This window comes from Pinus tabuliformis, chromosome 8 (assembly GCF_031772625.1).
Source record: "Pinus tabuliformis cultivar Carrire ecotype Pingquan chromosome 8, CPIR1, whole genome shotgun sequence".
NCBI classification, from domain to species: domain Eukaryota; kingdom Viridiplantae; phylum Streptophyta; class Pinopsida; order Pinales; family Pinaceae; genus Pinus; species Pinus tabuliformis.
Window position 1 is genome coordinate 1739189455 of NC_142294.1, and position 27985 is coordinate 1739217439.

Sequence of the window (27985 nt, forward strand, 5' to 3'; positions counted from 1 at the left end):
CAACATCAGATTGGGTAGTGGAGAGTCATCCAACAGAATTTGATCCTGATGAGGATCTTGATTTAGATTTAGATATCGAGACATCAGTTGAACTTGAACATGTTGTTCAGTTGAATGTAGATCCCAATCCACCAACCTCAGTCTCACAGCCAACAAGGACTCCAGTTGTAGGTGCTTCCTCTGCTCAGCCACGACAGAAGCGCAGCCGCATATCTACTCTATCTCAACTTGCATTTGCTACAGTTGCACAGCCTGCTAGTGGTACCACTTCTACAGCTGCAGTTGGAGAAGATGATGATGATGAGCCATGGGGCCCCCTGTCTAACTCTGATGATGATCCAGAGATTGATCGACATGATCTTGGCTCCTCTGGCAGTAGCTACTAGCCAGTAGCTGTAGTACTAGTACTGGAGTCTGGTCACAATTTACTTTTGTTGTAGAGGCCATTTCTAGCCTCCTTGGTTATGTGTTTTTTGTTTTGAGTCTTTGATCATGTATGACACTTGACTATGTATTGCTATTGGGTACCATTTTGATATAATGGATTGGCTCATGAGCCTACTTTGATCATATGTTGTCTTCCATCTATATTATAATGCTGTGTGTTTGGAAACATGAATGAAAATATTTAAAATTATGTTTTCTTATAATAAAAAAAAAATATTTAATGTATTTTTTACAATGACCGAATCATTGAAATTGAGTCGGTCGAGTCATTACCGTTTCGGAGTCGGAGTCGGAGTCGATCCTCGGCCGAGTCGAAGTCGGATTCGGAGTTTTAAAACTATGGGGCCCACCGCCAAGGAATGATATACAGAGACAAAAGGGGAGCATGAAAGGGGGGAAGAGAGTGAGTTTTGGGAAAATAGAGGATTGTCTTGACCTTTGGAATATAGTGCAGGGAGGAGGAAATACAGAAATTCACAATGGAAAAGGATTCTAGTTTGAGGGATGAGCCTGGGGCTTGATTTTGCACTGAAAATTGGGAAATTTGAGCTAATCTTGGAGTTCTAGGCATGGGGGGCAGTGGATTTCCATCTCGAAGTCCTTTGGATCTGAGAACCGCAGAGGTTGATCCCAGATAGGCAGGGAGGAATCGGTTGGTTTGGTAATGTAAACAGAAAACTCGAAGCAACATGGATCGACACTGGACGGGAGAATCAGGCACTCAATTGCATTTAATTTGATAGAATCTACAAGAAATTTGTTTATCTAGTTGAACCTTAAGAACAGTCCCCACACTAGTATTGATACTGGTGGTTTGTATACCTGTTGCAGGTTACGAAGGTGATGCATGTGGTAGTGTATGTTGTTGTTGGAGCGTCGGCCTTGTGGCGATTTTCTATGATCTGTTGGGGTTGTGGTTGATGACTGGCATCCTTTTATTTTATTTTTTTTCAATTTTTATATAATATGTTTCTATATATATATACTCTCCTCTTTTTTTGTTCCTTTTTTTGTTCTAACTCACTTTTTTTTTCTTATTTTATTTTAATAATTTTTTTATATGTAAATTATTATTATATATATATATATATATATAATCTCTTTTTCCCATTTTTTGACTCTTTCTTTTTAAATAATTTTTCTTTTATTTTGAAATATTTTTCTTTTATATATAACCTTTTTTTATATATAAAAAAAAAATTAACTTCTTTTTAAATTTTTTTTCTTTTAAACCTCTTTTTCTTTGTTCTTTTTTTATTTGAACTATTTCTTTTATATATTTTTTTCCAATTTAACTTCTTCTTTTTTCATTTTTTTTCATTTTATGACCAGGGGCCTGAATAACGATGTGCAACTGGAGAAACTCCAACTCTATATAGCAAAATGCTTAATTTCACGATAGCAAGGTTGATGAAATGTTGATGGCCAAGTGCCAGATCAGACTGGTTCTCTGTAGCATTTGAGCGGCCAGAGGAACGAACAACTCTGATACCAATGTAACAAACAAGGTTCGTATACTCAACAAAATACTCAGAAGATTTAGTATATAAGAATGTCCATCATGGAACAAATATATTATATAAGAATATTTGAATACAAGTGAAATGATTGAGTTACCAATGAGGGTCTGCTTTATCTACCTAGGTACTTTCATGACTGGTCATGTCCTTAGGGACATGCCTCTTGATTAACGAATTACTATTTAATTAACTATTCCTTATTCATTTTTATATATTTATATTTTATTCATAACAATCCTGCAAGGACATACCTTGTGAACATCTGGATCGGGTATGTGCCTTGAGAGGCTGAGGTGTCCATATTTGTGTGCCTCCCAGCATTGTGCTCTAATCTTGTGGAGAGTTAGAGCTTGTTAGTCAAAAGGCCTCATTATGTTGGTATTTGACAATGTTGGTCATGTTGATGATGCTTAAAATATGGCTTACCAATCCAACTCTTCTTATGAGAACATTTCAGTTTGAGTATATCCTTGTACCTATATGGGATTATGAATACCTCCCTAGTTAAGAGGGAGTGTTAGAAAATGTAACTAGGTTTGGTCTTCATAATTGCTATTGTACTTATATTATTGTATATTTCATGTAAAGGTCAAAAGAAGAAAGAAATATTATTTTTCAAGCATGGGTTTCATGCTCAAATTATTTGGTCATCTAGGTCAAGCATGTTCTTCATGCTTCTAGGGTTTATTGAGTCAAAAGAATATTTGTCATAAGCCAAAATATTGTCTTAGAATCAAGTCCATTTGGACTTTGAAGAGAAAGTTGAAAAAGAAATTTATTTGAATCAAAAATGTAATTTTTGTGCCTAAAAGACCAAGTCGGCCCTGACCCTTCAAGTTGGCCTGGAAAAGGGTAATTCGACCTCTTGGATGTGTATATATAGAGACAGTTTGACCTCATTTGAAGCACCACTCAAAAAAGTTCGATCTCCAAGACAAGAAGTGTGAAATTCAAGAGAAGAAGGTGCTGGAAGCAAAAGAGAGAAAGAAGGAAAATCGCAGTTTCTGCCCTAAAATCTGCCCTAGATTCCTCACACGTGCGAAATTCTGAAGCTGCTGCAGGGCCAAAGTTGCAGATTCACTGCAGGACTGAAACTCTGAAGTTGGGGGCCGAAATTCTGAAGTTGGAAGTTGTTTTGAAGGTGTTGACTTGAGTTGACTTTGACTTGCTGGAAGAGCTTGGGAGGAGGGCTGACTTGGGTCTTGTTGAAGGTCTTGGTCTTGTTGTTTGGGTCTTGGATTCCTCATTTGATCTGATTCTATAAGAAGAGAAGAATTTTCTGGGTTTTCCCTTGGAGGGGTTTTGCCTTGGCTTGGAGCCTACATCTTGTGTTCATTGTCTATTTGTGATCTTCATAGTTTATGGTTTTGGTAATTGTTTGATGAACAGAATATAATAAAGATTAATAAAAAGACCAACATAATGTCACAGCAATTATGAAGTAAAGGGAAATTACCCTAAGTGCTGCCCCTATCGATTTCTCAACACAAACAACTCATCACACTCACATTTCATTCTGGAATCATCTTTGATTTTCCAGCAGTTTGCCATTTATTTGTCCACCAGAATGCAATCTAGAATCTATCATTTCCAGCTTATAAAAAAAACTAGCAATTAAATTTGTTTTCTTTGTCATGAAGTAAAGGAAGAGACTCTCCATCACTCTCTTCCATAACTGCAAGGTGAACATCAAAACAAAATAGCAACTTGGTAGTAAAATTGTAATTAATACTCAAATCAATTTCTTAGAGCAGTTGAGTAGTTTGACCCCTTCATGCATCATACAGGGAGGGAGGGACCAAATTATCCCTATGTTCTATAGCTGGCAGTTGCATATTTTATACATGAATTAATGAGAGTTGTAAACTAGGAAATTGGTTAGCGACCAGTTGAATTCCACAAATGTTAAAAATAGCACAAACCAATTTTTAATATTACTTATTAAATAGCCAAATTTCCAATTTAATCGCATGAAAACTGTAACCTGAACATATATTCCTTGAAACAAGGACAATAAAAGGCAAATTTTTGGAACATGATACGACCAATTAAAATAAAACAAAAAATAGATAAATATTTCTACCTGGCTTTGGAAAATTTTCAGGAAGGTCACTAAGTTGCAGTTGCCCTTCCTCAAATTCAAAGGTTAATTTGCAAGGTTTCACATTCATCGGGACTCCATTAGGCTTTCTTACAGCAAAATACAATGGCGCAAATTTGTCTGAAATTTTCCTCATAAGGAATTTACCTACAAACATATGCATTGAAAAGGTAAGTGTCCCATAGTATTTCAAAAAGAATTGAAAAATCTTTATAGAGATCATTTTTTTACAAGATCCTTCCTTTTAATACTGTATGGCAAACATATCCCTGCCATTTTGGAAGTCATGCAATGGAATGCAGCTGGCTTAAAACACTCTAGAAAGATCCATTTGGCTGAGAAGCGCCAGATGGGAAGTATCTATTCTGCTAAATTCACTCTGGATTTACACCTAGCACCAACTGCATGAACAGCCCAGTTGTGCAGGTGAGACAGCTCATGGGGGCTAAAGCATGTCTATGGGAGATTTGAACCTTGGTGGGGAGTATCAAGCAACCCCACTTTAGCAACGAAGACCTCGTTGACTAAAAAAATAACACATTTAAGTTATCTCCCTTCAATAGAAAGAGAAAACAGAAAAATGAACTTCAAAATTTGACTCAAAATTTTCATTTGTCTCAGCTTATAAAATTGATTTCAATTTTAGGATAATCTGATTTCTATCTTCATTTTCTAACTTTCTTTCTAGTGCACTAACCCATAGGACCATGCAACCCTGTTAAGGCACCAACCGCACAAGACAATATTTCCTGCTGAATTTTTGCAAATGAGGTACATTATTATCATTATGATGAATGTGAATTTGAGATCAAGGAGAGAACTAAAGAAAATCTGCTATTTGTGGAAACAACATAACCAACAAAAATTGACTATGGTGTCAGATGAAACATTTTGGATCTACATCATTCATAAATGTGGATGTTCCTCATGGGCATGATATCAACATTACATTAGATACAAGAAATGTGAAGAATTGGTCAATCAATAACGATTATTGCACTTTTGATGACTAAATTTCATAATTAGGCCTTTTCCTATGATGTCTATATATAAAAGGCTCAGATGTGGATGCAAGAGAAAATCTGCTACAACTATGACAAATAGTATGAAGAAGAGCTACAACAACTAAGGGCACCTCACAATATATTGCTCCTAAAATGTCTTCCACGTTATTTGAATTTTTAGGAGATCATGAGTTTCTCTCACAATGGCGAGACCAGTATGGTTGATTATGTCTTAGACAACCATGCTGAAATATGTAACTAGGTTTGGTCTTCATAATGACATGTGTAGTCATGAGTTTATGTAGGTCAAGCTCCCATTGTGAGCTCTTAGGTTTGTCATAAAGTCAAAAGAGTCTTTGTCATGTATGTGAGACCCTTCTTGGGCATGTTACATATTTATTTGAGTCATTGTAAGAGTCAAAGACCCTCCAAGACCTTGTCACAAGTGCACAATCAAGTTGGTCCTCAAAAGAAGCAAGTTGATTTATCAAAAGGACAAGTCAGCCTATGGAAGATGTCAAGTCGGCTTATTTGCATGGAGAGATCACTATATAAAGGAGTACTTGGCATCACTTGGAGGGGCACAAATCAAGCATAAAGGAGAAGGAAGTGCGAGGAAAGGGAGGAAAGAAGACTCTCGTCTAGCGAAGGGAAAGAGAAGAAGATCAAAGTATTTTGGCATTGTTTTTGGGTCATCTTCCTCACACGTGTGATTGCAGCTAGGGTTTCTGTAGTTAGGTATTGCAGACCTCAAGGAAACCGAGATCTAGTCCAAGTAAAGGGTATATTTGCTAGCGAGATCACAAGAAGAAGTATTCAAGACAAGCGAAAGAGAGAAGCCACTCAAATCTGTCCAATCAGCTCACATGTGTGGGATCTCTGTAATTGCAGGTAGGCCGAAAATTACAGGTTTGTGAAAAGAGGCTGAAATTCCAGAGAAGCCGAAATCAAAGGTGCAAAAGTCAGTTTGACTAGCGTTGACTTGAAGAAGAAGAAGAGTAGTTCAAGGAAGCCTTGTGACTTGGTCTTGAAGAGGTTCTTAGGTCAAGGGTCCTGGTCTTGGAATTCGTCAATTGAAGATTCTATAAGAAGAAGAATTCGGTGGGTTTTCCTCTCAAGATTGGAGAGGTTTTGGCCCTGCCTGATCGCCTATATCTTGTGTCCATTGTATCATTGTCCTTTATGTTTTGGGTCATTGTTTGATGAAGAGAACACATAATAATAAGCAAGTAAACTAAGAAGCAAATGAAGTAAAAATTAAAAATACATCACAAACAGTTATCAAGCAATAGAAATCATCTAATATCTTTCCCTAGATTTCTCAACATGGTATCAGAGCTAAGGTGACAAGTCAAGGAAGGGAAACTCAATAAAGGGCACTCAAGGACCAAAGTTCTAGAAGATCATCAAAGGCATCAATCATCAAGAAGGACCTCTCACCTCAAGAGCACTTTAAAGGACAAGGATCTCATCATCATCTTGAAAGAAGTCTAGACTCTAAACCCTAGCTTGTTCAAATAAGGCATCTACACTTGGAACATTCTTGAGATCCTCGCTCCATCATCATCTAAAGGAAGAAGACCTCATAAGACCCTACCCTCTACTCAAATTGAAGAGGTATTCAAATCGAAGCATCATGATAATCCAGGATGGATCTTGTTAAGCTCAGTCAAAGTTTGCTAGGTAATGTTTGAAGACCAAGATGGTCCCAGATAGCATCAGTTCTCAACATGCTTGAAATTCTACAGTCTTAGATGCTCGAGAGATCAACGCCAAGACGGAGAGCTCGTCACACTGAATATGGCAATATCTTCGGTTTCGGAAAATGCCTCTAGATGAAGGAGAAAATGTCCAAAGGAGCTTCCAACTCTCAAAGGCTATAAGGTGACCTCCCTGCATCAATACTACGCCGATCCCCTCTCCTGACGCATCACACTCCAAAACAAATGGCTGTGTAAAATCTAGCAATGCAAGCACTGGGCAGCTACTCATAACCTCCTTGAGCCTATCAACGGCTTGTTGCACTATATCCGACCAACTGAATGCCCCCTTCCTCGTCAAATCTGTCAGGGGTGCAGCAAGCTATGAGAAACCTTTGACGAACTTCCGATAGTAAGTACAAATGCCAATGAATCCTCGAAGTTCCGTCACATTTCTCGGCTCCCGCCAATCTCTGATGGCCCCAATCTTCTCCTCGTGGACCCTCACTCCGTCCACTCCAATGATGTGTCCCAAGCATAACATCTCCGTCAACCCGAACTCACATTTGGAGAGCTTGGCATAGATTGTTGCTCCTCCAAGATGCGTAATACAGTCTCAATATGCTGGAGATGCTCCTCCCACATCCTGTTGTAAATGAGTATATCATCAAAGAACACCAACACAAACTTCCTCAGGTGACTACGGAAGATGTGATTCATGCAAGACTAGAATGTAGCTGGGGCGTTGGTTAGCCCGAAGGGCATCACCAAAAACTCAAAGTGCCCATAATGACATCTGAAGGCGGTCTTGGGAATGTCCTACTCCCTCACGTGAATCTGATGGTACCCTGATCTCAAATCAATCTTTGAAAGGAACCGTGCTCCTCTCAACTCATCCATCAACTCATCGATCCTGGGTATGGGGTACCTGTTCTTCAATGTCCTCTTGTTCAGGGCCTTGTAGTCAATGCACATCCTCAATGTACCGTCCTTCTTCTTCACCAACACCACAGAAGAAGCAAAAGGACTCGTGCTCGGTTGGATGTGCCCAAGAGCCAGCAACTCCTGAATGGCCTGCTCTATCTCGTCCCGATAGGCCTTGGGATGCCTATAGGGGGTGGTGATCACTGCCTGGATGCCCTGCTCAAGCTCGATAGTGTGCTCAAACCCCCGATCCGGTGGCTGTCCTGGTGGAATCTCTCCAAACACTATGGCATACCGATCAAGGATGGACTGGATCTCTGGATGTACTGTCTGCCCTGTAGTCCCTGCCTTTGATGCACGCAGCTCCACTGCCCACTCTATGTCTCCCTTCCGGAAGACTGCCTCCATCCGATGAGCCGACACAGTTTGAGGCGGATATGTGTGTTGTCCCCGTATCTTCTCATGCCTCACTGTCTTCTCATCATCCCACTCCATCTCTAGGGTCTTCCAATCTGTTTTGACTTTCCCTAGAGTGATAAGCCACTAAACACCCAGTATCATGTTGGTGTCCGGAATATCGACCACGAAAAAGTGGTCAGTCAATGTGTAGGTGTCCATCGTCACTGAAAGCTCTGGAACATAACGAGCATACGTCATGGTCTGATCTCCTGGGACCAATACTGAAAACCCATCGAAGCTCTCTGTCTGAATACCTCTCCGCTCAACCATTTGTGCATCGATGAAGTTGTGGGTTGCCCCACTATCGACCAAAACTGATACGCGCTGGCCACGTACTGTCCCTCGTACACAGCGTCAGATACTTGGGAACTCCTCGCAATGCTGCAAGGGCCTCTCCGGTAGGTGCAAATGATGCACCTCCTGCTGTTGCTGGTGGAGGTGGTAAAGGTCCCTGTATGGCATGGCTATCTCCTGCCTCCCCATCATCCTTGTCATCCTCTTCTCCACTGCTCTCGGAGAAGACCTCAATAAAATGTGCTTTACCAGCAGCACATCTATGTCCTGATGCCCACGGCTCCTGACATGTGAAGCACAACCACTTCTTATTCAGCTCCCTCCTGGCATCATCATCAAGCTGTACTCGTCCTGGATTCCCCTTTGGAGGTGGAATCCTCACGTCCTTCCCCTTAGACTGGAAAGTCTGTCTCTGGGGGTAAGGTGTCCGGGTCCTGGGTAAGACATCCTGTAAGTCCCGGGTCTTATTGATAGCGTCCTGGAGTGTGGATGATCTAGTGGATCGGACTAGACCCCGAAGTGGCTTTGTTAACCCCTCAACATACATATAGACCCTCCGTGTCGTGGATAGGTCTAGCACCATCACGGAGACCCTCAAGAAATCTGCAATGTAGGTCTCTGGGCTCCCTGTCTGTTTGAGCCTCGTCAGCTCAACAAAATGCTGCTCTGGATCCCTCCGATCAAATCGCTCCATCAGTCTCCTAGTAAACTCGACATATGTCGTCACTGTGGAGTGCCCCAGTGTAACCATCCCATGAAACCACCAATCCTGGGCCTCGCCATCCAAATGCAATGTTGCCACCTTGATGGCCTCTGCCTCCAACATCTGGTTAAGCTGGAAATAAATGTCCAGCTTCTCCACCCAAGACTTTGCCGAACTGTTTGATGAGCCATCAAACGTAGGCAAGTGGAATCTACTCGCTGCACGGTGGGTATCGCCATCATGGTAATGTCGGTACCCTTTGTGATGATCGCGGGGTCTGCTATCCCGCTGGAGCTGAACAAAATCTCTAAATGAGAGGGCTTCCCTGAACTCCTGCCCATAGGCCTGGTACTCTGCAAAATAATCGCCCATATGTCCGAGCTCTGCCTCCTGCTGGGCTACGGCCCCCGTGTCTGCTCCTAAGAAAGTGGGCATGGTAGAGCGTGTAGGGGCATGTGAGGCCACCTGCTGCGCAGTATCACGCTGCTCTGGCAAGTGATGGGATGCACCTGATCCCTCACCAATCTGAAAAACTCGTGGGCTCTCTCGCTGTCTAGCTTCTACTGCTGTGAATCTCTGCCCCATCACCTCAATCTGCCTCAACAGACCCTGCACTGATTTGAGGAGCATATCCGCAAATCACTTCCCGTCCTCGTTGGCCATCTGTTCTGCGTCCACTACTGGCTCTCTCTGTCCTGTGTCTACCACAGGCTGAGTCAGATATATGCTCTGATACCACTGTAATATTCCTAACCCGGAATATTACTCAAACCCCAGCAAAAATCCCAACCAAATATGTGCAAATGATATAATAACCCAGAAGTGATAAAATAACAGTGGAACAGCATATAATAATATAAACCGGAAATATAAGTAGATACACAAGAAATGTAGCAAGAAAAAGCTAAGCCATTTTTTTATACTGAGCAATAAACTGAGTACAAGAGATGAACAGACAGATGGCACCTCGACTTGCACAAGGAAAGTGAAGAAATACTCTCAGAATGACAAGAATGGCCTCTCTGCGTGGATGCTGCTGCTGTGCTGCTGCTGCTGCTAGGAAACAAGTGATAATTTGGGGCTACTCCCCTCGAAAAAAGTTGAAACTCTGGATTCGGGCTCTACTCAAGAAACCCAGAGAAACCAAAAAGCTTTCCTCGAATGGTCGACCCCTGAAAAACACCCCCCTTGGGGTTCTGCGCAGTTCCTCAATGCCCTACGTTGCCACTGAAAGAAACACCTCTAAACTCTGCCTGAAACCCTGCCAAAATCCTCCAATGAGACAAGAGCTGGACCCCTGCTCAATCTCCCAATAAAAATCCACCTGCAAGTCCCCAAACTAGCACAACAACCAAACAGAACTGCATCTCTCTCCCAGTGCTGCGCAGTCCTCCAAAACACTGCTAAAACTGCTGTTGGAATGCTGATTAAACTATTGTTGAAACACCAAAGGAAATACCTTGCCCGAGCAGGCACTCGAAGTCCCCCGGGGCTAAGGGTAAGATCTTCGAATGGAGACACTCAATGCACTAAACAGTGTTGCACACTAGCTAAACAGCCAGCGTGCTCAGAAGTCGAAACGACTAGCTCAAAATGCACATAACTGAATGATCTAAAATGAGGGGGCTCCTCTCTATTTCATAGCCTCTGCCTCTCACAATCCCTAGGCTCATCTCCTCTTGCGTACTTCTCCTCTTGCCACATGTTCTTCCCTCCTACGCAGTCTCTCCATGTGTCTGCGTGGGCTCCATTTCTGCGTCCCCCTTTGGCCCCCTTGGCTCCCCTTTAAGTCACAACGTTGTGCTACCTAGGAAGTGACTTTTTATTCTAAAGTGAGTTACCCCTTCCTCACTTTTTTAATTAACAAATAACTATAAAAGGCAAAAATTGAACAAAATCGAATATTCCAATTAGCCATAGCTAATTAGGAATATTACATAATACTTGGTTTATTTTGTAGCTCTCTCTAACTTGTTTTGTGTGACAGCTTGCGGGAATTGTCTTTGAACTACTAACAAGTTGTTGTAGGACCATTGGGCTCTCAAATCAAGATCAATTTCCCTCTCATAGCCATGGGCATTAGGAGGCCTTCTTGGGCAAGGCCGAGTTCCATTTGGCATTGCATTCTCTCTCCCTTGGTCGTGGGCATTAAGGAGGCTTAGTATCTCTTCTCCTCTTGAAAAAAAAACTGAATTTTCTTGTGCCTCTCTTTGGCCTCAATTGCAGAAATATCTCATCAAGGAAAAGTTTATGGCCTAAGTCTTCATTGTAAAATATTTTCCTAGGGTTTGGAGGAGTTCATGGTCTCTTGCCTATTGTAAGTTAATAAAATTTATGATTTTGGGAGCGTGGGTTTTACCCATTGGCATCCTTGTCTCTCCACCTTTGGGAGAGGACTTGTGGTTTGATTTGTTGATCTATTTTCACTTACATTTCATCTCATCTAATTGGCTAATTAACACAACCATGTATTTCACTCATTTTGCTTGCTATCTATTTTGATTTGCTACAAACCTTAAGTTCATTTAATTTATAGCAAATTCAATTTTTATGCAAGCATCTTTAACTTGATTTTATTTAGCTTGAATATTGTTCACTTATGCTTCACCATTGAGCACATTTTACATCTTAAGTTTTAATGCATCAAGTACTTGGGCAATTTCACTTTACAAAGCAACATTTCATTTTCTTTCAAGCTAACGTTTCAAGTTAAAGTCTATTTCTTTTGCAAAGCTAATTTTGAGTTTACTTTTTCACAAGCATTGTCATTTGCTTTACATGCAAGTCAATTTCTCATAAATCTCAAAGTTTTATTTCCTTTTGGTATATCACAAATTTATCATAAGGCAAAGAAAATACTTTTTCACAAACTTACATGTTTATGCAATCTTGTGTCTAAAGCATCTCCATCATTTACTTAACATTTGCAAACTTACTTGCATGTTATAGTAGGCATATTAATTTAGTTGCATTGTTTAAAGTCAACCTCCAAGCATAAGCTTGGTTGATAGAAACCATAGGGAAAAAGACTTTCTTGGAAAGTTCTTCCATTTGGTAAGATGTAAGGTAAAAGCGTTGTGACCCTGCAGTTATGAAGGTGGCTTGACCCCTTGTAGGAATGAAGGCACATGGTGGCTCGTAATGACACCCTCATGTCCTCGCCCCCTTTCTTACAGTCACCTCAATTTACACTTTGGTAAGAGCTCAAGAGGAGGACTTCTCACTTAGATTAGGCATTTTAGATTAAAAGTAACCAAGATTAATTGCATCCAAATCTAGTATAATGCATCCAAATCTAGTATAAGTGCACCGCATGCTAATACATCTTGTGGTTTTACTTGCAATTGTTTATTTTACTTGTCATTATTGAATTGAATACTTTGATTGGCAAGCATTATTTCATCTACCTTTTGCAAGTAGAATACTAATTGCTTTTCCTTTTGCAAGATATCCTTGTATGCTTTGACTTAGGAATTGATCATATCTTGAAAGCATCGTTATATCATGTATTGATTATTTTATTGTGCTAACATTTTCTTGTTTCATTTTCAGGATTACTTGTGCTTTCCATTTGAAAGCATTTCATTTTGTTTTAAACAAAATATCGTTCATTTCTTGAGCAATACTTTAGAAGGCACTGGTTTTTCGTATATTTATGGTTATCTCATGTTGATGGCTGTCAATAGTTATTTCATTTCATATTCCTCACACACATTTGCTTGTAATCTTAAAAAAGTAATCCATCTCTTTAACATTCTCCTAGAAATCTCACATCTTTAACTTAGTTTTTGTTAAGTTTAGGTATGTTCTATGCTAGATCAATTTATTTAAATTTTCACAGTTAGTTCAATATCTTTTCCAAATTAGCAATCACATCAGCATTAAATTAAACTGCACATAGAACACAAATATAAATCGCAGAAGACAAGCCAAGACAAGAGGACACAAGATGTGGTGCTAGCCAGGGACAAACCCCAATATGGGGAAACCCTTGATCAATTCTTCTTATATGTTCTTCAATAGTTCAGCTAATAGAGTTAGTACATTTACCACTGAAGTCAACACTTTGACTTATCTAGATTAGAGCATAAATCATCTCTAAGAAGATGATACATGATATTAGTTGAAGACATGTTGCTTCAACTGATTCTCCAAGGTGACTCCTTCACCTATCATCATGCTACATCTCGTCATGATGATGCACCTCACCGTGCTACACCATGTTGCACCCATCATCACAATGTTGGACCTTATGACTGCTGCACCTAATTTTGTATTGTTGACCCATGTGTCATGATTGAACCATGTTGTCGATGTTAGTTATCTCATTGCTTGTTTGTTGTCCCTTGCATGCCTGTTGTACCATTGCATGCTTGGTGTACTTGCTGCTAAGTACCATACAGCAATCCCAATGTTAGTTTGTTGTTGTACCATTGTGCCACTGCTACACAATGTCATGGTTGTCTCGTTGTGCTTTGCCATCCCATAATAGCACCATGAATTTGCTGCACTAAATACTAGTTGTCCCATGTTGTACCATTGTACCATTGTTGCCCCATTGTGCACTATATGCCATTGACCATTGTTGTCCCATTGTTGTACCATATGTGGCACCATACTGCAACAAGTTGCCTTTGCTATCTCATTGCTTATCATTGCAGCACCATGTAGCATTGTTGTCCCACTGCTGCACCATACTTCACCAAGTTGCCTTTGTTGTCCCATTGCTTATCATTGCAGCACCATGTAGCATTGTTGTCGCACTGTTGCACCATACTTCACCAAGTTGCCTTTGTTGTCCCATTGCTTATCATTGCAGCACCATGTAGCATTGTTGTCCCACTGCTGCACCATACTTCTTGTTGTCCATACTGTTGCACCATACATCTTGCTGTCATATACTATGTTGTCTATAATGTTACAGCATTCATCATAAGACTTGGATCTATCATTCATGACTGTGATTCAATCCAAACGGCAGATAGAGCATCCTTATTTAGAATAGCATTAAGGATAGCTGAAGGTGTGGCTTCTTTATCTCAGCGTTTACGTGTGAGAGCATTCCTTCCATGACAACAATGGTATTCCTTTCATGACTGCGTATAGGATAAGGGCTTTTCCTTTCATGACAGCAAGGACATTCCATGTGTAGATCACTTCTTCCAGGACGGTGTTGAGGTGCCATCTCCATTAGGTAGCGTAGCAACTAGGTTTAGGGCATCTCCTCCTTAGACCCGCAGCTAGGGTTTTTGCCTTCATTTCCATGGCTACGTATTATTACTTCTTCATAGGGCAGCGTTAGGGCTTCTCCATAGGGCAGCATTAGGGCTTCTCCATAGGGCAGCATTAGGGCTTGCTGTTAGGCCTCCTTCACCGTGCTAGATCTCCCTTTCCTCCTGTGTCTAGGGCTTCTTCATTAGGGCAGCGTAGAGCCTAGAGCACTCCCTCTAGATTAGGGCAGCGTTATCCCTTAAGATCTCTCCTCTTACTAAAACCCAAATACAAGTAGAGAGGAAGAGATCCCAAGTGTGTTGAAATGACTTGAAGGCCACCTCTATTTATACTAAAACGTTGAGCGCAAGTGGGGTTTATTTGGTTGCTGGCCGACCTTGATGAATAGTCCCATAACACAAATAAATTCATATCTCCATGAATACTTATCGGAATCGGATGATCTTTAGATCAATCCTACACCTCTCGATGAGAGGGATCTAAGAAAAATATCAGTTGTCATTAATAAGATGACCCACATGGAGTTTGGCCCTAGTTTCCAATTTTAACAATCCCTCTCAACTAGGGAGAACTCCATCCGCTGATCCATATGTCCAATTGTACTAACTCTGCCATCAGTGCCTTGCACTGCTCTACTCTTCTCTACTCCGCTCTGCTGAACTCTGCTCTGCTTTGTTGAACCATGAAGAAGAAGAGTTGATCGAGAATGTCTCATAACATTCTCTACTGACCCGAAGTCAGTTCCATATGAAGAGTGTGTCATATCACTCTTACTGACCCAAAGTCAGTTTTATTGATCCCAGATCAATATCCCAAGAGAGTGTCTCAGACCACCCATACTAATCACAGATCAGTTTCACTGATCCCAAATCAATGGAGGTCATCCTAGGATATGGAGTACGGTAGATACAACGATGTGTCCATCGATAGTACTACTATGGTCCCTAACCCCATTTCCCTGCTCATTGATCAAATGAGAGGTACTTCCCATGAGTCCCAGACTACATGGGTAGGATGCCTCGACATGAGAACTAATCATTACGTCCCACAGGAGAACTAATCATCCTGTCCCACAGGAGAACGAATCATCCTGTCCCAAAGTCGCCACAGGGTATCACAGGGGAAGGCTGAGCCATTCACCCTGTACACAGCGCACCATTAGGGGAGGGTGAGTCACCCTATGGTCATGTGTTGCTCTAGTAAGTACCCCAAGCCCCCTCCAAAGCTCCCAGAGCTCAATGCATGCAACATGCAGGACCCTTATAAGAAGGTCTCTCAACGACTCCAAGTCGTTCGAGAAAGTCACAGATTTGACCTTTCCTCGGGGCTTTGACAAAATGTTTGTGACCTGTACATCAGTCTCAATGCGATGGAGCCTCCTTGCTCATCGACGTACCATATCCCAGATAAGGTAGTATCTAATGTCTATCTGCTGGAGCAATCATCGAATACGGGATTCCTCAACAATCGAATCCCCCCTGGTTGTCACAGAGAATCACAGTGGTATTCATCATGTGTACAAACAGCTCACTGAAGAGCTTCCACAACCAGGCAACTTCACACAAGATCATACTCGTAGCTATGTATTCGGTCTCGGCAGTGCTTATAGCAACCGACTTTTGATTCCTGCTCATCCATGATATCAAAGAAGAATACAAAGAGAACCATCACTGAGAAGTGCTCTAGTGATCCTCCACACTTCCTGCCTAGTCAACATTCGAATAATCATGTAGCTTCATATTTCCGAGAGTGTATCTCAATCCATGAGAGATTGTGCCCCGAAGATATCTTATAACATTCTTAGCACCAATCCAGTGAGGCTCAACCAAATATGAGCTCACCATGCTAACTGCAAAACATATATCCGGACGGAAGTTCACCAAGAACATCAATGCAAATGAGTTTATGAAACTCAGAGGCATTTCCCAAATCTGGTCCTTCATCACCACCATATAACTTTTGAAAGTTAAGATCCTCGAGGTAGTCACTAGCTTGCAGTTTACCATTCCACATTCGGAATCCAACTCCCTCTTACTTCTGCAAGTGAGAGGGTCTACACCTATCAAAAATAGGTCGTCCTCAAAAGTTGCCAGTATGAGAGGTCTATCATGCACAACCTTTAAACAATGTTTTCGATCAGCTTCACTCTTAGTGAATATCAGCGTCATCTGATAGCTATCAATCCTCTCATATCAAATCCGGGGTGGTTAGCTTCAAGCCATAGCGGGCTTTCTTCCACCTGCATACATGAGATTCTTGATGAATCTCAAACCCCATGGGTTGTTCCAAACCTATGGACCTGCTACATGAGGGGAATGGTCCCCTTGTGAGATTTTCCTTCGGTACATCTCAGACATGTACCTTCATGCTCCTTTTGAATTTAGGCATCCCTGTCATCATCTGACTCACAAACCTCCGGTGTTATGTGTCAACTGACATGGTCCCCAATGGACTTTCTGCAATTTGATACAAATTGCCAACCCTGAACCCACGAGTAAAAGCATCTTTGAAAATTCTATTTTCAAACACGTACCTTTCCATCGATGAATGCCACCCTGAAACCTTTGACTTCCATTGCCGAAATGGACACCAGGTTCTTCTTGCGATCAAGTACATAAAAGAGATTCTGTAAATGAATCGAGTTACCCTCATTCAATTGAGGAGTAACATCCTACACCCTTTTCGGAATAGGTGGCATCGGCTCCAAGTATAATCCCACGATTGTTTCCATCTCTACCAAATTCGAGAGAGCACCCTTCTATCCGATGAGGTGCCTTGAAGCACTACAATCAATAAGCCAAATTCCCAAAGAATTTGAAGGAGAGGGCCAATACAAGATAACGCTTCTTTATCTTATCAGAAACAACATTTGATTCTTCATAACTGGGGTTCCTTGCTTTCATTGAAGAGTCAGTTGTATCCTTGATGACCTGCATTACCTGTCATTCCTCTGATCATTGAAGATGTCCCTGGAATGATTGTTATCATCATCAAGTGATGTGTCCCTGCCAGTCAGACATTCCTTCACATAATGGTCGAACTGCCTTTCCTTCCAACCTTAGATCCGGACTTCCCATAGAAGTGATCTTCATGTAGGCCATCAGAAAGTTCCGTTGCGCCATTCTGATAATTTTCTCTGCTTTGACTTCACCCTTTGTGAATTAGAAGAGGGATGAGGAATCCATTGATCCTTTTGTCCTTTCCCAACTGTCTTCGAGGATTTCTCTTTCACTCTTGCTTGGGCTTTGTCTTCAACTCACCTCTGATACCATGTTAAGTTTAGGTATGTTTTATGCTAGAGCAATCTATTTCAATTTTCACAGTTAGCTCAATATCTATTCCAAATTAGCAATCACATCAGCATTAAAGTAAACTACACATAGAACATAAATATAAATCGCAGAAGACAAGCCAAGACAAGAGGATACAAGATGTGGTGCTAGCCAAGGACAAACCCCAATGTGGGGAAACCCTTGATCAATTCTTCTTATATGTTCTTCAATAGTTCAGCAGAGAGAGATAGTACATTTACAACTGAAGTCAACACTTTGACTTATCTAGATGAGAGCATAGATCATCTCTAAGAAGATGATACATGAGATCAGTTGAAGACATGTTGCTTCAACTGATTCTCCAAGGTGACTCCTTCACCTATCATCGTGCTGCATCTCGTCATCATGCTGCACCTCACCATGCTACACCATGCTGCACCCATCATCACAATGTTGGACCTTATGACTGTTGCACCTAATGTTGTATTGTTGTCCCATGTGTCATGATTGAACCATGTTGTCCATGTTAGCTGTCCCATTGCTTGTTTGTTGTCCCTTGCATGCTTGTTGTACCATTGCATGCTTGGTGTACTTGCTGCTAAGTACCATACAATTGTCCCAATGTTAGTTTGTTGTTGTACCATTGTGCCACTGCTGCACAATGTCATGGTTCTTCTGTTGTGCTTTGCCATACCATAACAACACCATGAATTTGCTGCACTAAATACTAGTTGTCCCATGTTGTACCATTGTACCATTGTTGTCTCGTTGTGCACTATATGCCATTGACCATTATTGTCCCATTGTTGTACCATATGTTGCACCATACTACACCAAGTTGCCTTTGTTGTCCCATTGCTTATCATTGCAGCACCATTTAGCATTGTTGTCCCACTATTGCACCATACTTTACCAAGTTGCCTTTGTTGTCCCATTGCTTATCATTGCAACACCATGTAGCATTGTTGTCCCACTGCTGCACCATACTTCACCAAGTTGCCTCTGTTGTCCCATTGCTTATCATTGCAGCACCATGTAGCATTGTTGTCCCACTGTTGCACCATACTTCTTGTTGTCCATACTGCTGCACCAGACATCTTGCTGTTATATTTTATGCTTTCTATAATGTTACAACATTCATCATAAGACTTGGATCTATCATTCATGACTGTGATTCAATCCAAACGGCAGATAGAGCATCCTTATTTAGAACAGCATTAAGGATAGCTGAAGGTGTGGCTTCTTTATCTCAGCGTTTATGTGTGAGAGCATTCCTTCCATGACAACAATGGTATTCCTTTCATGACTGCATATAGGATAAGGGCTTTTCCTTTCATGACAGCAAGGGCATTCCATGTGTAGAGCACTTCTTCTAGGACAACGTTTAGGTGCCATCTCCATTAGGCAGTGTAGCAACTAGTTTAGGGCATCTCTTCTCCTTAGACCTGCGGTATGGTTTCTACCTTCAATTCCATGGCTGCGTATTATTACTTCTTCATAGGGCAGCATTAGGGCTTCTCCATAGGGCAGCGTTAGGGCTTCTCCATAGGGCAGTGTTAGGGCTTGTTGTTAGGCCTCCTTCACCATGCTAGATCTCCCTTTCCCCTGTGTCTAGGGCTTCTTCATTAGGGCAGCGTAGAGCCTAGGGCACTCCCTCTAGATTAGGGTAGTGTTATCCCTTAGGATCTCTCCTCCTACTAAAACCCAAGGACAAGTAGAGAGGAAGAGATCCCAAGTGTGTTGAAATGACTTGAAGGCCACCTCTATTGATACGAAAACATTGAGCACAAGTGGGGTTTATTTGGTTGATGGCCGACCTTGACGAATTGTCCCATAACACAAATAAATTCATATCTCCAGGAATACTTATCGGAATCGGATGATCTTTAGATCAGTCCTACACCTCTCGATAAGATGGATCCAAGAAAAATATTAGTTGCCATTAATAAGATGACCCACATGGAGTTTGGCCCAGTGTTGTGGGAAACGCCCCCCCCCCCCAGATCTAAACCCCGAAACGCAATCCGTATGAATGCATGGGGGAAGCGTTGTCCGAAAGGCGTTTCGGACTAATAAACATGCTTCCTCGAAATTCCGGAAGCGTGTGCCCGAAGCGCATTTCGGTTTTTCCGAAGCGCGTTTTGTACAGCACTTCAGCCGGACGAAGCGCTGCGCTTCGGAGGATGAAGCGCCGTACGGATCGCGTACGATACCGTACAAGCTTCCTCCATTTCCGTCGTGCGGCCAAAAAAACGATGTCTTTTTTTAATTTTTTTATTTTTGTGTATGTTGACTTGTTGGGGGTGGGTCCACCTTGGGTTAGGGTGAGGAATGAAGGGATTAAAGCCCCCATTCATCTCTCATTTTCTCACTTTGAGTTTATGAGAGTTGGAGAAAAGAAGAGAGGAGAGGAGAAGAGAAGAGAGGAGAGCTTGGAGGAGTGAAGGAGGACAAGCTAGGAGAAGGAGGAGGAGCTTGGAGGACTTCATCTACAAGAGCTAAAGAGGTAAGTGCAAACCCCAAACTCCCTTATTTTTTTGACATTTTTTTTGTATTTTTCTCCTCCCTCTCCTACTCTTTCCCATTGTTTCTACTTGCTCATTTACTTGCAGGTTGTCCACCACCTATATCCATATTCCAAGATGGTGTTCTTTTGGCTTCTATGTATCATTCCACTTTTGGTTTTAATGATGGCAAGGGGGAGTAGGAATAGAAGGGAAGAAGCACAAGAGGACAGTGGTCCCAATATGAGTGACCCAATGTATGATGAGGAGGAAGGGTTTGAAGAGGAAGGGGATGAAGTTGAACCTGAAGGGGAAACTAAAACACTAGAGGGGAAAGCTGCATTAACACCCTTATGGAACTATGTGACCAAACTTTAAGGGGGAAAGGGTGGTGGAAGCTATAAATTTTTGTGCCCTCATGGTTGTCATGGAGGAAAACCATTTAGTGGTTCATATACCCGTGTGAGGAGGCATCTTTGTGGGGTGATGGACAGTGATGATAAAAAGGGTGTTGTGGGGATACAAATTTGCCCAAACATTTCATCTGAACAAAAAAGAAAATACATCCAAATAGAGGAGGTTGCACAACAAAAAAGCAAGAAACAAAAAACTCATTCTGAATCAAGTGCAACCTCTAGATTTGGTAGCTCATCTCCTCATGGTACTTCTGGAAGCTTTGGAGGTAAAACACCAATAGGGGATTTCCTTAATGTTGCTGGGAGGGATGATGTGGATGGAAAGATAGTCTGATTTCTTTGTGCTTGCGGTGTACCATTCAATGTGCTTCGCTCTCCCTATTGGCATGAAATGGTAAAGGCCATCAATGAAGCCCCAAAAGAATACAAGTCCCCCAACTATGAGAAAGCTAGAATAGTGTTATTAGAAAGAGAAAAAGCAAAGGTTCAAAGAGCTTTGACACGTTTTACAAATGAGTGGGTAGATTGTGGGGTATCCATTGTATCAGAAGGGTGGACAAATATTAGAAACCAAAATTTGATAAATGTTCTTGGTGTTTCTGCTAGTGGTGCAGTATTTATTACATGTCATGACTCCTCCTCCATCAGTGCATTGTCACAAAACATTGTAGATCTCCTATTGCAATCAATCAAAGATGTTGGTCCGAAAATGTGATTCAAGTGATCACAGATAATGCAGCAAATTGTAAGGCAGCAGGAAAAATTATTGAGTGTACTCATCAACACATCTTTTGGTCTGGGTGACTGGTTCACACATTGAACCTTTTGATGCATGATATTGTGAAGCATAAAGAATGTGGGTGGATTAATGAGCTTTACAGGAGAGGGAAGCAACTCATTAAATTCATCACAGGGTATACAAGGGTAAACTACTTCTATGGCACTTACTCCAAGTTGCAGTTGCTTAAACTTGCAAAGACAAGATTTTCCAGTTATTACCTCACCTTTAGGCAGCTAGTGAAGGTGAGACAAGCTTTAACTAATATGGTGTGTGTTGAAACATGGGATGAAATTAACACTGATAGAGATGGTGCTAATGCAGCCAAGGACACTATTCTTGACATGTACTTTTGGTCACAGGTTAAATATGTTTTGCAATTCACCAAACCAATTTATTACATGATCATGTTTGCAGATTCAAATCGACCAATAATTGGGGAGGTATATGACCAAATGGATAGCATGTTGGGGCATATTAAAGACATTGTTGAGCCTAGAGATATCACCTTGTACAATTATATTCGTGCAGAGGTGGAAAACCGATGGGAAATGCTAAATGTTCCATTGCATGCATTAGCATATGTTTTGACACCTAAATACTATCATCCATCATGGCTTTCAACACCAGCACCTGGGGGGGAAGTAGGAGAAAACCACACCAAGATCAAGAAGTTCACAAAGAATATGTGATTGCATTGAGTAAATTAGTCCCTGATGAGGAGGAGGGTGCCATGGTACGGAGACAGTTGAGCAACTATACGCTTAACACTGGCCCATTTGGGAGCATGCATGCAATTAGAGATCGAGAGAATTTTTCTTCTCTTGAGTGGTGGAACATGCATGGAGGGGCTACTCCACTTCTACAGACTTTGGCATTGCGGGTGCTATCACAGGTGGTAAATACTTCTTCTGCAGAGAGATGTTGGAGCTCTTGTTCTTTCATCCACATTGTAAAAAGGAACAGGTTGAGTTTAGACCAGGTAGAGAGCTTGGTTTATGTTCATTACAACTTGCGATTATTGTCCCATTACTGTGATGATGCAAAGACTAATAAAGACCTTAGGATTTGGGACAAGAATCCAGAGGAGCCCAATTTGGAGGATGGAGTGTTGCGATCAGAGCAATTAGAGGATGCTCTTATCCAGGTATGTCCATTGTGGTATGAATTTTCCTTTTAAGGCATTTCTCTAATTCATGTTTTTAATTTTTTTTGTTAACTAGTGTTTTTTTTGTATGAATTTTTTGAGCGATTCACAGATGATGATGATCGTGTTGAGATGCCACCCCCATCTGGTCCCTTGGTTCCTAGGTTCCATGGTTCAACACCAACAGTAGGGGGTTCTTCTTCATCAGTTTCAGTGCCACAACTTCCACAGGCACCATCTTCTTCATTTCCACCACGTAGAGGCCCGCCGCCACGTTCTCTTCGTGGCGGAAGGAGGAGAGATTAGTAGATATATTCACAATTTACTACTTTTGTCATAGATTAGTCATTAGACTTGTAGGCTTGTGAATTTGAACCTTTTTTGTCTTGGCAGTGACCAAGTGACATATTTTGTAAACATTATTATTTGAATTTTGGACATGACAAATGTTGACAGTTGCTCACTTGCTAGATAAATCATAATATGCTCTACGTTTTATATTTTATAATATGCTTAAATGTTTTATGTTTTATAATATGTTTAAAAATTTGATGTATGTTTGTAATTGCTAGAATATAGATGGTTGATGTTCGAATAATTAATCATTGATGTACATACTAGTAACTACAATGGAATCATGGATGCCATATCTATCTTGATTTATGCAAAAATATGCATGTTTTCATGTCTTCTACAACTAATTTGGTATTTGGGATGTTTGTTTTGAGTATATATGCAAAAAAATATAAAAAAATATATATATAGCAGACGCTTCGCTCCCTAGATTTTTGGAAAATGACGCTTCCGCGTCCCCGCTTCCAAAAAACGTCCCTGTTTCGTGCCCGCTTCGTGCAACATTGGTTTAGCCCTAGTTGCCAATTTTAACAGTTTTCTTTTAAGGGACCACCCCCCTAGGAGATAGCTTAAATGGAGGGAGTTGAGAATAGGTGACAGACCCTTCTCTCGGTTCCTTGCCACCAACCACACCTTGTGGGATTAAAGGCTTTTCTCACTAACTGGTAGGTGTATGCAGCAAGGTCAACAGGTCAAAAATTAATAGTCTATGAAAAGAGGTTGAAATTCCAGAGAAGCCGAAATCGGAGGTGCAGAAGTCAATTTGACTAGCATTGACTTGAAGAAGAAGAAGAGTTGTTCAAGGAAGTCTTGAGACTCAGCCTTGAAGAGGTTCTTAGGTCAAGGGTCTTGGTCTTGGAATTCATCAATTGAAGATTCTATAAGAAGAAGAATTCGGTGGGTTTTCCTCTCAAGAATGGAGAGGTTTTGGACTTGGTTGATCGCCTATATCTTGTGACCATTGTCTCATTGTATTTTATGTTTTTGGTAATTGTTTGATGAAGAGAACACATAATAATAAGCAAGTAAACTATGAAACAAATGAAGTAAAAATCAAAAATACATCACAAACAGTTATCAAGAAAGAGAAATCATCTAATATCTCTGCCCTAGATTTCTCAACATGGTATCAAAGCTAAGGTGACAAGTCAAGGAAGGGCAGCTCAATAAAGGGCACTCAAGGACTGAAGTTCTAGAAGATAATAAAAGGCATCAATCATCAAGAAGGACCTCTCACCTCAAGAGCATTTTAAAGAACAAGGTTCTCATCATCATCTTGAAGGAAGTCTAAACCCTAGTTCATTCAAAGAAGGCATCTACACTTGGAACATTCTTGAGATCCTCGCTCCATCATCATCTCAAGGAAGAAGACCTCATAAGACCCTACCTCTACTCAAATTCAAGACATCTTCAAATCGAAGCATCTTCAAGTCTCCTCATCTAATGGAAGCAAGAACAAAGGCATTGTCATCATCAAGGATTCAAGATGATCTCCATTTCATTAGATCAAGGATCACTTTTTGAAGGAAGACATCTTCATCGAGAAGAAGTCATCTATTACCAATATCATCATTAAAATCAAGAAGGCAACAGACTGAAGATATTTTCATCAAGGAGTATCTTCACAAGTATATTTATGTCTACATCTGAATCTATCAAAATGTCATTTGGCAAGGAAAGAAACAAATTGGTTGGCGCTTCAAACTTTCTTGCATGGAAGAAAAGGGCATATCTGAATCTTATAAAATGAAGTCATGGAATATGTTAAGGGCTCAACCACTAAAAAGGAAGAAGCTCAAGCACTTACAAAATTCATGAAAGGGGAAGTAAGGGCTCAAAGGATTCTCATAGAATCCATTAAGGATCCCCTCATTCCCTATGTATCAAAATTAGAAACTTCAAAAGAAATATATGACAAACTTGTAGAATTGTTCTCCATAAGCACTGCAGGAGAAGTGATCTCGTTAAGACAAGAACTCTACAAGATGAAGATATCGAAAGAAGAAGGAATAGCCTCATACTTTATGAGGGTATCTGAAATAAGGGACCAACTGCAAGAGTTGGGAGAAATAATGTCTGACAAGGAAATGACTACCATAGTGCTCAATGCACTACTAGAGGAATGGGGCAACTTCACATCCAACATCTATGGGAAGAAGGAAGCTACTCCATTCAATGAACTATGGTCACTATGCAAGATAGAAGAAACTAGGTTGAAGGCAAAAAGTGATGTAGGATCAAGCAAGCAAGCTCAAGCATTTGCTTCCATGACTAGAAGAAAAGGGAAGTTTGGGAAGCTTGGTCCTCAGAAAAAGAAGAAGAACCTGACGAAGGTTCAATGTTATGGTTGTTGTGAATATGGGCACTACAAGAGAGATTGTCCAACACTCAAGAAGGACAACAACAAAAGAAGAAGGGAGGAAACCCATCTCACTGAAGAAGTGGAAGAAGATGAAAAGAAGAAATCCAAGAAGGAGGAAGTAAAAGATCTCTACTATGATTGAGATAGCCTTCCTCACCTAGTTCTTTTCAAGTTTTCTGTTGTAAAGTATAGCTATCATGGTAGGAATTATTAGAAGCATGATAGGATGCATCATGTTAGGAGATCGCATCATAGAATCATACGATTGAAAGCAAGAGCTCGTGACATCATCATAAAGAAGCATGAAAGATAGCTGAAATAGAAGTCCAGGGCAGTCACATATAGAAGGATGTATCTCTTGGTAACCTCATTAGAAGCATAAGTAGTACTTATGGGAAAAAAAGAGTCATCTAGTATAGAGCTCATTATACATCATTCAAAAGGAGCATTGCAGGATGAGGATGATCAAGATCCTCCATTGAAATCTTCATTGGAAGGTTCACCTACTGGAAAAAGCAAGTGTCTCACCAAGAATTCCACCTTGTATGAGATTCATGGGATGATGGTATGATGTCAAAATAAGTGAAGCAGGTCAAGGTGATTGAAGTTCTTTCAATCAAGGAAGTTGTCGAAGGAAGTCTAGATGACCAAAAGGAAGAGATGAGGTATGTATGCTTATATCTGATAAAATTGAGTCATGTTATATAGTTGCAGATAGCATGGATAAATGCTCTATCTCATGAGCATAATCAAGAGAAAGGGATCTCCTCCTTTCGAAGGATGCATAAAGACATGGTTCACATATTGACTAAGATGAAATCAACATCATAAGTCCTCATATGGAGTATGAGGTAGTTGACAAAAATGAAGGAACTATGGATGAAAGTTCCGAGGAGGCAATATGTGAAGAAAGTAAGGAGAGATCATGAAAGATGCAACTATGGTCACATAGAAAAAGGAAATCAACATCCGATGGCTAGAAGCACTGATTGCCACATCTCCATGGAAAAGGTATGAAGACTCCAATGAAGTCTCGAAAGGAAAGAGACCCTTGACATTTAATATTTTTGGATATGTGTCAATATGTATGCAGGATGTTGATTTTACAACAAATGCAGATGTCTAATAAAAAGACCATCACAAAGGTAATTTTGATTTAATGTTCATTCTTGATTTTTGAACAATATCTGGATGGGCTAATGTAGGGCTACCAAAGGAAGAGTTGTAGATGTCATCTACAACTAATACTCATGTGGTAGGATGACAAATCCTGAAGGAAAAATGATGTGAAATTAAAAAAATTGTATTTCATGTTAAGGGGGCTGTTAGAATAAGTAACACTCAATGTCATAGTAATTCTATATTATAATGTATAATATAATGGTGAATTTAATAAATTGCATTAATTCATTACTTAGGAGAGTAAAGTAAATTTATTAGTGCCCAACTGATGACCACAAAAGTAGGTCATTGAGACTGAAGAATAGTACAGTCAATATGACTACAATGTGGAAGTGCAAGTGTATCTCCTAAAAAAAATGCTAAAAATAACATATAGAGAGAATCCAACTGATGACCACTTGTGTATCATATATACATTTTTCCAACAGGGAATAGGTACGAAGGAAGAGGGAATGCATCAAAATACTCGTGAACCATTCTGACATGCATCAGAAGACTTGTGAACCTCCCTGCCTATGAGGGTAAGAGGGGCAACGTAGCATTCATAAATTAATAAGAGGAACATCTGGCAACTAAATAGGGAGTGTTTGTTATAAAATATACAGGAAGTTAATATTGGTGCAAAAACTAGAGGCATATCTAGTGGTCTCCTGCTCTAGAATGAACGGATATGACTAGGAAGTCACCAGGCAAAGTCAAAACATATTAACAAACAAAAAAATTATATATATATATAAGATTTAGCATGATAGAAGCAATAAAAATGCATTGAATATATTTTCATAGAACAAATTTAACTATACCTAGAAGAACTCGACCATATACGCCATCCACATTCTTATCAACAAAAAATGCCTGCCACATATAATGAATTAAGTCACTCTATACACCAAGCATAACAAAGTGCATATGCAAAGATTCTCTTTCTAAAGATCGATTTGCGTTCTATTTAACATTAGAGAGTATATCAAATAAATAAGCATTGGCATAAGCATTCAGAATAAAATGTACACTGCAATTACCATTTTAAACTTTCCCTTCAAAGGAAATAGCCGGTCCCCTTTAATAGTTGATATTAGCCATGTCCATGGGTACAACAAAATGTTAGAAAAAGACCTTAGCCAGATTCCACTCAAAAGGTTAAGACAACCTGTTTCAAGGTCTAAAAGAGTATTTTGCATATGAGGAAGTATGCTTCACACCAACAATACCTCCACTGATCTTCCCTCTCCAGAACTCCGGAAAGATAAGCTTTCTTTCCAGTATAGCAGCCACACTATCAGTATCTGTACTTGTATCATTATAATGCATCTCAGCTATCTCCCACATTGTTGATATGTGTCTGCAATCATGATTCTAACAACATCAAACGAGACATTTTTTGCCATCATATTCAACATATCCCCAAATTTCAATTTTGAGATCATAAATACACCACCACTCAAATAAACAGTTTAGATAGTTGATTTCTGGAGAATGGATTTTCCTATACAATATCTTTAACTGAATGCTCATTGTTAATATAACCATTTATCTATAACCTCTTTCCTTCTTTCAAGTAAGGTGCTGTGCTACTATATTGCTGC

At 40.4% G+C, this 27985-nt stretch overlaps 1 protein-coding gene across 2 annotated transcripts in view; it reads right to left on the minus strand.

The window, feature by feature from the left end:
- The window catches only part of LOC149243059 (uncharacterized), a 181602-nt gene that overhangs the window by 119138 nt on the left and 34479 nt on the right, over positions 1 to 27985 (minus strand). For both annotated transcript variants that reach the window (XM_089374402.1, XM_089374403.1), the window contains exons 4-7: positions 27611 to 27741; positions 27422 to 27459; positions 27203 to 27254; positions 4051 to 4215 (exon numbers count right to left, since the gene is read on the minus strand). In XM_089374402.1, coding sequence (XP_089230528.1) covers positions 4051 to 4215; positions 27203 to 27254; positions 27422 to 27459; positions 27611 to 27741 — 386 coding nt within the window. The remainder of the gene's footprint in view (positions 1 to 4050; positions 4216 to 27202; positions 27255 to 27421; positions 27460 to 27610; positions 27742 to 27985) is intronic.